Source organism: Cydia strobilella, chromosome 26 (assembly GCF_947568885.1).
Source record: "Cydia strobilella chromosome 26, ilCydStro3.1, whole genome shotgun sequence".
Lineage (NCBI taxonomy): Eukaryota > Metazoa > Arthropoda > Insecta > Lepidoptera > Tortricidae > Cydia > Cydia strobilella.
In genome coordinates, this window is record NC_086066.1 from 6217077 (window position 1) to 6230358 (window position 13282).

A 13282-nucleotide genomic window follows, 5' to 3' on the forward strand; every position below is an offset into this window, starting at 1 on the left:
TGAACACTATAGACAAGCAAATATACAAGACTACCATAATAGTCCAGAACGCCGCGACAATAGGAATAAATGGTATTGCATGTGAGGGTTGAGGAGTGGTTAGTCCTACCTCACAGTCCAGTTGTAGTCTTGATAATCTGCTTCGCTCATCTGCCTTATGCACCATCTGTGGTTAAAAGGGTTTATATGAAATGACGCATCACTAAGTGTCTACCACTAAGTATGAGAGTTTAAACCTCTATCTTTTATGTCTATATGTTTCTAAGGATGATGGCATCTTCCATCAATCATAAATAAGTGTCAAATGATATCTATTAGTTACTATAACATATATGAGAACCATCTTACCCGGCCGGATGTAGGTTATATCGGCTACCAATGTAGCCGCCCTTCGCAAAGGGTGTACTCAGTACATGCATAATACGTGCTGATAAAGGAATACCAAGCGACCGTAGTCATCTCTGCACTCCTGCACAGGATAAAGGAGAACCTAGCAGCCAAGGCCACAGAACTCCTAGAGCCGGCCACCACTGTGGTCACTCTTACATATTGATAAATTACCTAGTCCGCTTTACCTAAGATGGGCTCCAAAGAACTTCCACGACCTTCATCGTGAACTCATAGGTACAAACTTACTGGATCCACGGATTACCGCGTGGCAACCAGCAAGATGGCTATTAAGTTATAAATCAAGATAATTGTACAATAGTATAAGACAATAGGTACAAAGCAGTAAACACTTAGCTTTCAGGTAAACCAGCCCATGTGGTCACCGACTCTGCGCGTCGCCTTTCTTGGCTTCTTGATAATAACACTTGATAGCACACATTATATCAGATCACATTATTAGATCTATCTTCTTCTTCTTCTAATGAGAGAATGGCCGTTATTACCCAAATATGAAAACTTTTGTCTCATCGAAATGTTAAACCATAGACAATATCTTATTTAAATCTTCGCGACACTGTCGAACCGATCCGACTTGACTCGATCGGATCGACTGTCGCGACAGCCACCATACACCGAAATACTACCAAAAACAACCTACGTAATTTGGTCGGGTTATTTGTTGCCTTATATGGTTCATGTTATACTCATGTCCCAGAGCCTAACTAGCGCCACCGGAGAGATTAGGAACTATTATTTAAAGCTTAACGCGGTCACTTTTACAACAATTCTGCCATAAGAGATTGCGATCCTTTCTATACCATTTACCATCCATAATTCGGGGATTCTACTCAGTATAACGTATAACAAAGTAGACGGTGTAGTTAATTGTTGCTGATATTTAATAATGTAAGCTAATACATGGACATAAGGTACACTATCATTCACTGCAATGTGCGATGTTTAATGTATTCGCATTCATTCAACAGTGTTGCTATCCAAAAAATACGAGCATTAAATAAAGATGATGGGGCTCGCACAAAATCTTACTTATCTGTGAAATTAAAAAAAACTAGCTGTCACACGAAATCGTCGAAATGTCATTGTCAAGTCGATTGCTATATTTGCGTGTTATCGTTTCTGTGCACAAAAATATCAACAAAGTCGTTTTATAACTAAGAACCCGCATAGTATATCGCTAAATTGATGTTAGATCCTCCGCCATGAGTACAATTGGTATTGTACAAATACACGAGTCGATAAGTCGCGGCAGGGGTCACTATTGCCGTATTTGTTTTCGGTCTACAGCGGAGACGAGACTCGTCAAGCCTGACCATTCGAAAAACTTAATAAATAAATTGGCAATACGTTTTAAGGTAAGTGTACTTGTTATATCGATGCTTTTTGTGGTAAATAGGGGCAAAACATGAAGCGAGAACACAGACCAACCCCTACAGACAGAGCTTATAGGACGACTCGCGGTCACCACTCGTGCGAGCAATAGCGCTTTTAAAATGGGGCATTTTCTATGAAAAGGGACCTTATTGTCGATGGCGCTTACGCCGCACAGCGTCGCGCGGCATTGTATTTATATCGGAGCATCGTTTATAATGGCGTAAGCGCCATCGACAATAAGGTCCCTTTTTATAGAAAATACCACAAATAATGATCGCGCGCCGCTCCGATTACTTCCGTCCAAATTCACGACCTGTTAACAGTGTGCGCGTGTCTAGGAAAATAAATCGTAATTTATTTAACTGGGAAATCATGGGATTTTGCAGTGTAAAATGGTGTGGCAAGTCATCTAAGACTTCTACTTACAAAACAGATTTAATAACATTCCACAGGAAAGTCAGTTTAGTGTTAATACTTGAAGGGTACACAAAAAGAATATCAGTTTGTTTGGAAAATGTGATAATAGGGTAGTTGACACATGAAAGAAAAGAAAGAAAAGAAAAGAAAGAAAAATAACTTTATTTTGACTTCATGTTGAATTTTATAACTTAATCTAGTTAAATAGATAGAAAATGAGCAATTTATCACAATACATTGGAAACTTAAAAAAATTATGGAAATAATAAATCGCAGACCGGCTGGAATGCCCGTATATGAGTCACTGTGTAAGTGTTCATGTACGGGCTCCAGCAAGTAAATGATTGTTTATAATTTAGTGTAATTTTTTAATTTATGTAATTTTAATTTAATTGATAACCTGTTTTAATTTAATTTATGACCTATTTTAATTTAATTGTAATTTTTAATTTGTATTATTGTGGACCATTGTTGTCTGGAATTAAATAAATGATTATGATTATAAAAAAAAATACAAGACCTGAGTTTCGCAAAAAAACTTTTTATTTTTATTTTCGTTCCATTCCTTACATTTTATTAAAAAAAATATTGTACAGCAACAATATACATAAACGCAACATTTCAGCAAAATCGCAATTTCCTTGTTTTCCATACTTCGAAACGGCTTTTAAGCAAAGTGACACAGTGACGTCACAATGTGTTGCCATCTGTGTTAGAGCGTTTGCTCAGTAAAGTGGCGATGCCAGACTTTGACCATCATTTGTGACTTTTGTGTTGCTTTAAGACAATGGGTCCCATACAGACATTTGATCCTCAAAATAAACCTGATCGACTGATACCATTCATAAAAAAAGCCGGCCAAGTGCGAGTCAGACTCGCGCACCGAGGGTTCCGTACTTTTTTCCTCCCTTTGGGTACGGAACCCTAAAAATTGTTAACTACCCTATTAATCTCAAAATGCAGAGCTTTTAATAAATAATAATTTAAAGTACTACCTTGGTTTCAGGGGCCAATCCAAGTATGTGTCATATGCGAAGCCCTAGCACTATCTGCGGCGCGGTTTGTGAGAACCCTAGAGCTGGCAGCTCGAGTGAGCGATTTGTTCACCAACATGGGTGCAGTGCAGTGGCAGAATGTTCTCAAGTGTGTGGCGGCACCGGACAAGTACCCTAAGGTAAGATATTATTGGCATGCCCCAGCTTGACGGGTGCAATTTGGTTTCATGTTTATAAAATGCGAGGACAAGTGAAAGTTACTACCTAAGGTAAGCTATAATATTGGCACAAGGCGGACACGCTATACGTAAATAAATAAAATTTCTTTATTTCGGACAAATGCATAAAAAATCACTTGCGTTTCTATGTGTGAACGGCACGTCTGTACACGCTTCATGCGTCATAGTGTGAGTAAGTTGCTTAAAAATAGTACTGAGCGGCCGGCAAACCTTCCCTTCTTTTTTAATAGCCGGGTCCACACAGAGCAAGCATACGCGCGAGGCAATTTCCTCAAGCACAAAACGGCCAGTGTAGACGTGCCTCGACGTTTTGTGCTCGAGGAAATTGCCTCGCGCGTATGCTCGCTCTGTGTGGACCCGGCTATTAAAGAAGATTTTTTCCATTTGTCAGGTGTTAAACGATGAAAGCATCTCCCGACGAGCCCTGGATCTGGACGCGGCGCTGCGTGCGGTGCCGCGCTACGAGCTGCGACGCACCGACACGCTGGTGGTGCCCTCACCGCCGCAACGGTCAGAGATCCTACTCGACTAATGGAAATTTCGTTATCTGCATCTTTATCACTCATCACTCTTGCATATTCGAGCGATAGAGAGGCAGATAACGAATATCTTAGGCCGCGGACTGGATGCACAGGACCATCTAAAGATAACCAAACAATCGCTCGTGCGGCAGCCACAGAGCGGCTCGAAAAAAAGGTATAGACGAATGAATTCGGCGGTCACCGCTTGCCGCACCTCTGGTCGCATGCGACCAATCCGCGGCCTTACCCACAGTCATTGTCTTGGTCAACTTATTTATAGTGTCCAGAATGACCTGAATGGCCTGGTTCAGATATGTTCCTGATATACCCGATTATTATTTTTATCAATATAGTAATGATATAAATATAAATTCACAGGCAAGACACGGTAGTAATGCAACACGCCAACCCACCCATACCTACAGCGATGCCTCTGGCGCCCATAGTAATGGCTTCCACGTTGGCGCCTATGGTGCCCGCGTTGTCACCATTGGCGCCCAGACAGCCGGGGCCCACAACCACGCTGAACGCCAACACTAAGATCTCGGTGGACCCAGAGATGCAGCATGTACGGGTGGTAGATAAGGAGACTAAGCAGATTATTTTACATCCTATGGTGAGTTTAGATTTATTTATTTCAGGATAAAAATTACACTATAAATTTGCATCAATGTCAAAATTATGCTAATCTTCTTATTTATTTATTTATTTAATCTTTATTGCACAAAAGAAAATACAATCGTACAAAAGGCGGACTTAATGCTATGAGGCATTCTCTACCAGTCAACCTTCGGGCAAAGCAGATAATTTGTAGGCGATAGGTTATCATGATCATCAAATCAAGGGGTGTTGGAATCTGGTACAGAACAATCCAAGATAGACCCTTTTGGATACCCTGGTTTGATTCTGCCAACCTCTCTAGAAAAGTGTTAGTCTCAGCTTTCCGAGTCCGGTCCGGACACATCCCTACAAACAAATTTCTGTGCATGATGGGTGTTAAATCGTCACCACTGTGTGCAAACTGTCAGAAGACTGATGACTTGTCTCACGTGTTGTTGGAATGCGTCCGGAATTCGGACTTGAGAAAAAGAATTTTTGGTAGTCTGGGCTCCATGCACAATGGACAGATCAATTGTTGGTTGGCAGAGCCTATATCGGACAAAGCAATCAGTGTTTACCACTTTATTGACCTCTCCCTTGAGTAGGGAACTATGATAGCACCCATGAGGCTGACATGTTCACCTAGAGTGTCCAAAGCCTCCATAAAAACCACATTAAAAAAAAAAAAAAAAAAAAAAGGATAAAAATTACACTATAAATTTGCATCAATGTCAAAATTATGCTTATCTTCTTATGATCGTCAAATCAAGGAGTGTTGGAATCTGGTACAGAACAATCTAAGATAGACCCTTTTGGATACCCTGGTTTGATTCTGCCAACCTCGCTAGAAAAGTGTTAGTCTCAGCTTTCCGAGTCCGGTCCGGACACATCCCTACAAACAAGTTTCTGTGAATGATGGGTGTTAAATCTTCACCACTGTGTGTAAACTGTCAGAAGACTGATGACTTGTCTCACGTGTTGTTGGAATGCGTCCGGAATTCGGACTTTTTTTTTTATCTGGTTTTTATGGAGGCTTTGGACACTCTAGGTGAACATGTCAGCCTCATGGGTGCTATCATAGTTCCCTACTCAAGGGAGAGGTCAGTAAAGTGGTAAACACTGATTGCTTTGTCCGATATAGGCTCTGCCAACCAACAATAATTGATCTGTCCATTGTGCATGGAGCCCAGACTACCAAAAATTCTTTTTCTCAAGTCCGAATTCCGGACGCATTCCAACAACACGTGAGACAAGTCATCAGTCTTCTGACAGTTTGCACACAGACTTGAGAAAAAGAATTTTTGGTAGTCTGGGCTAGATGCACAATGGACAGATCAATTGTTGGTTGGCAGAGCCTATATCGGACAAAGCAATCATTGTTTACCACTTTATTGACCTCTCCCTTGAGTAGGGAACTATGAAAGCACCCATGAGGCTGACATGTTCACCTAGAGTGTCCAAAGCCTCTATAAAAACTAGATTTAAAAAAAAAATCGTCAAACATTACATACTAAGAAATATAAAATAAATTAAAATAATTTTCTATCTCAATAAGGATCGTCATATAAGTATGTATAAACAAAAACATGTCAAAAATTGATGTCAATTTAAGCAAAGAGGATATAATAAGATAGAGCGGTACTGTCATAGTAAATTTTGTAACCGCTGTAAATTCACTGCCATCTATCGACATACTTTAAAACTAAAAATGAAGATTTATAAAAATACGTTAAAATGTATTTAAATATGTATAAATGATTTTTTTATTTGCATTAATTATTTTTATATGATTTTGACCTATGTTCTTTCACTGATATGCGTTAAAATTATAAATAACAAACGAAACCGTCAACGCCCTCTATACGAGAGTAGGCCAAAACTAGTGGCGCCCTCTGATCGAGAATCAAATTTTCGTGATTTTCGAGGCACGTTTTTTCCTTAGACTGTATCCATCTATTACGGAGTTATATCTATCTTTGATTTAAGCAATTTAGCATCATCATTAAATGACAATCAAAAATAAAATAAATGTCATTATTAAAATACAATAAATCATTTGAATCATAAATAAAATTACATATATCATTACAAATTCAATAAATTCAATTTAATATTATATATCTGTATATACGGCAGTCTCTTTTTGGCCCTGTTATTTTGGAGGGAAAAGGGTGCCGAGAAATGAGACACGGTCGTTTATCGTATGGCTATATTCCGACTGACAGGCCTGTTGCCGGGTGCAACCGGCTGACGAGAAAATCTCATCTACCCCCAATATCTTAAACCTAACAGGCCCAGTGGTTGACTGGTAGAGAATGCCTTAAGGCATTAAGTCCGCTATTTGTACTTAGAATTCGATGTCCAATAAAGTTTATCCATCTACTTCAGGAGACGTATTTGCAAATATAATTATTTACTTTACACTTTATGGGAATTATAATTTCCTAAGTTATCTATTTTTAACAATTTAATGTCCAAATATTACTCAGTGTTTTCCTAGCTATAGCTCCAGTAACGACAAATCTAATGGCACCGTACAATGCCATCTACTTGAGCTGTCTAATTTGTAGTAATATACAGTTACAAACAAAACTTAGGTAATTAGCGGGGGGTATTACTGCAAAATTCTGCCATCAGAGTGCAGCACTAGCCCCTTTAGTAAACCATAGAGTATTTTATACATATATACTGATGACAAACACTAAACTATGACGAACTAAAATATGACATTATTGCATCAAGGCGGTTTGTTCACAGAGGACCTACCGGGAAACGCGAATCCGAAATTTCGCTATATGCCTCTTTATCGCTCGAATATGCAAATGACAGAGATGTTAGATAACGAAATTTAGATTTTCTCGTTTCGCGATACACCCTCAGATTGTGGTAGTGGCGCCCCCTACGCAGGGTTTCGCTTAATATTTCCTATTTAATTTATCGATATAGGCACTCCCTACCTGTCATTAAAAAAAACGGTCAAGTGCAAGTCGGACTCGCGCGCGAAGGGTTCCGTCGCCAAAAAAATCACGTTTGTTGTATGGGAGCCCCATTTATATTTATATTATTCTGTGTTTAGTATTTGTTGTAATAGCGGCAACAGAAATACATCATCTGTGAAAATTTCAACTGTCTAGCTATCACGGTTCATGAGATACAGCCTGGTGACAGACGGACAGACAGACAGCCAGACAGACAGCGGAGCCTTAGTAATAGGGTCCCGTTTTTACCCTTTGGGTACGGAACCCTAATTACCCATTAGGTTAGGTTTAAAGATATTTATTCTCATAAAAGCCATACAAGTCACTTACACGAGAACAGAGTTATAAGCATAGAGTAACTTATACTAGAGCGGTACTGTCATAGTAAATTTTGTAACCCCAGTAAATTCACTGCCATCTGTCGACACACTTCAAAACTAAAAATGAAGATTTATAAAAATACGATAGAATGTATTTAAATATAGATAAATGATTTTTTTTATTTGCATTAATTATTTTTATGATTTTGACCCATGTTCTTTCACTGATATGCGTTAAAATTGTTAAATAACAAACGAAACCGTCAACGCCATCGATACAACTGTAGGCCAAAACTAGTAGCGCCCTCTGAACGAGAATCAAATTTTCTTGATTTTCGAGGCACGGTTTTTCCTTAGACTGTATCCATCTATTACGGAGTTATATCTATCTTTGGTTATAAGTAAAAGTAATCCTATTAACGGTAGCATAAAAGTCGCTCGAGAGGTACTCATTTTCAATGCCTGCTGCCTAAAAACGTTACATATGACCTCTTCAATTTACAGGTTCACGGCCTCGATGGGAATGTATACGTACCTTCACTACAACTTCAAATACTCAACAATGGCATAGTGAGGAGCGCTCCAAACATTCAAAATGTAACTCCGGCTTTCGCTGACAGTGGAACATTGGATGACCCCCTAAACATACAAAATGTTGTGTCCCCACAATCAACTCCAGCTAAGGATAATTACTCAATATTACGACACACTTTACAAACGCAAGAGGAAATCAAAACATATAAAAAAAAAGAAAAAAGTGAATATTACAATTTCTTGGCATCTCAAATGGAAGAAAAGAAACAAAACTCAAATGTGGAAATAATCAAAATGAACGATTTGAATATAGTTCTCAACGATGAGGGTGAGAGTAAAAAGAAACGCAAGCGTAGCGGGGGTTCTATGGAGAAAACTTTGAGTGAAGTAGAGTTATTGTTAAGTGAGAACGCTAAAGGCGGGTGTGAGATTAGGTATGAGATAATAGATGATGATGATGTTGCGAAGGATAAAGTGGAGGCTTCGAGTAGGCCGGTTTTGAAGACGAATCGGACGGTGGATTGGGAAGATAAGATACCCATGGATGTGATATCTTTTATGGTAAGTAGTACCTAGTAGTAGTAGTAGTAGCAGTAGTAGTAGTAACTCTTTATTGTACAAAAATAAACATAAAAAAATTAATTAAAAATTAAAAAAACACGACTGCAGTTTAAAAGCGAACTGAAAAGCTAAAAAATATTTTGTAAATTCTTACTTTCTCAAAATTAGACTTAAACCCACATGTTGCATATATATTATTAATCGTCTTTCAAAGCTCTTCATTTTGATATCCCACTCGATAGGTTTTCAAGATATTTTTTTCTAAAGGTGGCGTAATATGGCGTATTAAGTCCGCCATGTTGTTTTTATAATGACGTCACATAGCCTATGTCACCCGGGATGACGTAAGGATTCCAATGATATATCATACATCTAAATCGGTTAAGGCATTCAGAAGTTATGGTGGAATAAAGAAACTCACATACATACAAACATGAACGCTGAAAACAATACACTCCTTTTTTGGGCAGTCGTGTAACAAGAGAAAAACGCATCATTTCATGCTCTAATGTTACTGGAAATAAACTATTTGTATTTGTACAAAGGCGAACTTATCCCTTTCAGGGATCTTCCAGTTAACCTTTGAGCAATTGAGGGAGAAATGGAGAACGGTAGACATCAAAGCTGTACTAAACGGCAAAAAAGAAAATATTTAATTTCCTAAAATATAGGTAAACCTACAGTATATAGCATAGGCATGGGATCCACCTTCCCTATTTATTATACAGGGTGGCTAAAAAATAAGTGCATTCCCGTTGCCAGGGAGGTTTTGGGATTATACTGAGCAACTTTTACTATGGGACCAACCCCGAAATAGCAAAAAAAATTTCCTGTTTCATACATTTTGGCTGGTCTATTTTCTATGGGAGGGTATTTTTTTTTGCGATTTCGTGGTTCGTCCCATAGTAAAAGTTGCTCAGTATAATCCCAAAACCTCCCTGGCAATAGGAATGCACTTATTTTTTTAGCCTTATTTTTTATCTTAGAACTATTCTAGAGTATTCACTGTATTACTATTTACAGTATTTACTATAGATACAATACCTACCTAATAAGTTTTTGTGGTAAGCTATTACTTAACTTGCAATGTACCTATGTAAGTATGTATGTAACTATTATTGTACGGATCAAATCTTGCAAGTTAAATTTGACCAACTTCCCGGTTTCCGATGAAGCTGAAAATTTGTATACATGTGTAAGTCGGGTGACAATGCAATATTACGGTACCATCGAGCTGATCTGATGATGGAGACAGGAGGTGGTCATAGGAACTCTGTGATAAAACAACGCAACCTAATTGTGTTTGGGTTTTTTTAGAATTGTCTTGATGAGTATTAGTTGCCTGTGGAAAGAAAAGTACAGTCAGCGATAAAAGCTTGTACCAAAATATTAATTTTGCCAACTTATTATAATTTTTAGGACGCGACCGACCCGAACCCCGAGGAGAGAATAATGCAGCCGCCCCCCATGGGGGTCATATCGGACGTTCGCTCCGTGCCCAACGACTTTACCGAACCCATCGAGTGCATCGACCTCTGTTGACGTGTATACACGTCCACTTTAACCACAAGCGTCTCACGGTCCTAATGGGTTTAACACATTTTACAAAAAGATCTCTCCTGTGGACAATACAGTAAAAAGTAACGACCCGGGTACATAAATATAAGGGTTTTCTTATTTGAGTCTCAAGGTACAGTGTAAAAATTAGCTTAAGATTCTCTTAACGTTGCGGTGTCTACAGGAAAGACGCGAACGAGTTAACCATACAATAAAATGTATATGACCCTAATTAATACTAGTACAAATTACCTCTAATGTTTGAATCATTATTAAGAGTCCCCAGCAAGTTCGGCCGAATTGCACCTTCCCATACAAACGGAGTTTCGTTCTCATTTTAAAACTACGTGTTGGATTGTAATGAAACTTTGCACATACAGTGATATGAGGTATATGTATGCCTGTAATTAGTTTATATAGCTCCAGTTTATAAAACAAACGAAATAGAGCAAAAACAAGTTTTGTATGAAAAACTTAAATTCGCTGTATTTTTTTAACTATGGTATCTGAAGCTACATAAACTAATTACAGAGATAGATATACCTTATCCTATTGTAAGTACAAAGTTTCAGAGCAATCTCTCAGACGCACCCACTTTGTCAGTAGAAAAAGGCGCGAAATTCAAATTTTCTATGGGAAGTCAACTCTTCGCGCCTAATTTTTTTAATTTGCCACCTTATTCTATTGACTAAGTGGGTGTGCCAGAGTATATATGTATAATGCCAGAGTATATATCACTACGTAGTATAAAACAAAATCGCTTTCCGCTGTCTGTCCGTCTGTCCCTATGTATGCTTAGATCTTTTAAACTACGCAACGGATTTTGATGCAGTTTTTTTAATAGAGTGATTCAAGAGGAAGGTTTATATGTATAATTTATAAAGGATTTGTGTAAATTAGTTGAACTACCCGTGCGGAGCCGGGGCGGTTCGCTACTGTAATAAGAGAAGACGTTAAAATTCTGACAAATCTTTATTTTTACTTTGTTTCATAAAATTATAATATTTAAGTGTTATTGTTGTGTCAAAGCATTTAATTTTATGGATTAAGTTAAAACTAGTGGCTCTGTGAGCTATACTGTGTGGTTCTGCCATTTTGAAAAATTTCCAAAAGTCATGGAGACTGTATAAAGGAGCCAAATCTCTATCTATAATCTCTAAAAAACAGTAATTAGGCGGCGCCACCATACACCAAAATACTACCAAAAACAACCTACGTAATTTGGTTGGGTTATTTGTTTCCTTATATGGCTTATGTCCCAGAGCCTAACTAGCGCTACCGGAGAGATTAGGAACTATTATTTAAAGCTGAAAGCGGTCACTTTTGCAACAATTCTGCCATAAGATATGTGCATCCTTTCTATACCATCCATACATAAGTGAATTATCAAAAAAAAAACTTGTAGAAGAGAACGGCCAGTCATAAGAAAGTAGTTTTGCTTGAGCTAAAACATAGACCTTCAGTCTCGCTCGGTTAATAATGAAAAAGTACTGAGAGCCAGAATATTTTTGAAATAGACAATACAAATGATTTTATAAACTAAACTAAACCATGTTCAAGTTAGTCTTTACATTTAATGCGATCCAAATACAGCTCAGGTGTGCGAGCGGGACACTATATACGTGCACAGCGCTTTCTCGCTCACGCACCAGAGCGCTGTAGGTATAGTTTGTCAAAGGACTGTCTCATTACAAACATAGACAAAGAATCATCTTTGTCTTAAACTAGTCATGGAGACTATATAAAGGAGCCAAATCTCTATGTATGAAAAGTGTCCATCAAAAAATAGTAATTAGGCGGCGCCACCATACACCGAAATACTACCAAAAACAACCTACGTAATTTGGTCGGGTTATTTGTTGCCTTATATGGTTCATGTTATTAAAATTAAATAATCATTTATTTTCAGGCATGGCCCATAGAGGTGTTAGTAACAAAAAAACTTAAATACTAATGTTAAACTCATGTCCCAGAGCCTACCTAGCGTCACCGGAGAGATTAGGAACTATTATTTAAAGCTGAAAGCGGTCACTTTTGCAACAATTCTGCCATGAGAGATTGGCATCCTTTCTATACCATCCATAGTTATAGTATTTTCGAACTCAATAGGTACGGTGACAGGTGTCATCTTGTAATATATGCATGCAAACCGGCGCGGGCGCGGTGTCGCTCCTTGCGCACCCCTTTTGTATGAGTCAGTAATAAACGGACCGTCTACTGTACTGCTGTGTTTCCTTCACGCTCAAATACCTTCAAATACCTCACATCTCCATAAAATGTATAACCTTAAAACGCCAAATCTCGCAAAATCGTATTGACGTCAGCCTACCCTTGTTTCAAAAATACTATGCGCACTATCCGTACCGAATGGGGTTGGCCGGTCGAAGTGTTTAGCAGATGGCGCCAGCATAGCTTGCCCTGGCAGTCCCTAGAATTGTGTCAAATTTTTGTTTTTTAATGGAATTTTATGCTTCGGATGCCAGCCCTTTAAGCCAACTCTCATAGAAAAAGGGGCAAACTATGATGGCGCCATCTATGCAAATCTTTGAAAGTTGCCAACCCATGTAAGTATGTAATTTTAGGCAGTCATCGCACCGATGTTGTTTCTCACGCAGCGTTGACCAGACATGGTAACCGAGTAATAGTCGTCATCAGATATATCGGAGCGGCCATGGTAGTACTCACAAATATCTGAACTCGCCTCTATTGTCAAGGCGTTAGAGTGCGTGTTCAGATATTTTCGAGCACCTTCGCCGCTTCGATATATGGCGACCGAAC

At 38.5% G+C, this 13282-nt stretch overlaps 1 protein-coding gene across 1 annotated transcript; it reads left to right on the forward strand.

Annotated features, from left to right (window-relative positions):
• Positions 1 to 1489: 1489 nt before the first annotated feature.
• LOC134753276 (uncharacterized) lies at positions 1490 to 13169 on the forward strand. The gene is made up of 6 exons (XM_063689119.1): positions 1490 to 1763; positions 3206 to 3373; positions 3825 to 3943; positions 4333 to 4570; positions 8357 to 8947; positions 10367 to 13169. Exons 1-6 carry the CDS (start codon positions 1611 to 1613, stop codon positions 10487 to 10489), a joined length of 1392 nt encoding a protein of 463 aa, XP_063545189.1. The 5' UTR covers positions 1490 to 1610; the 3' UTR covers positions 10490 to 13169.
• Positions 13170 to 13282: the final 113 nt, after the last annotated feature.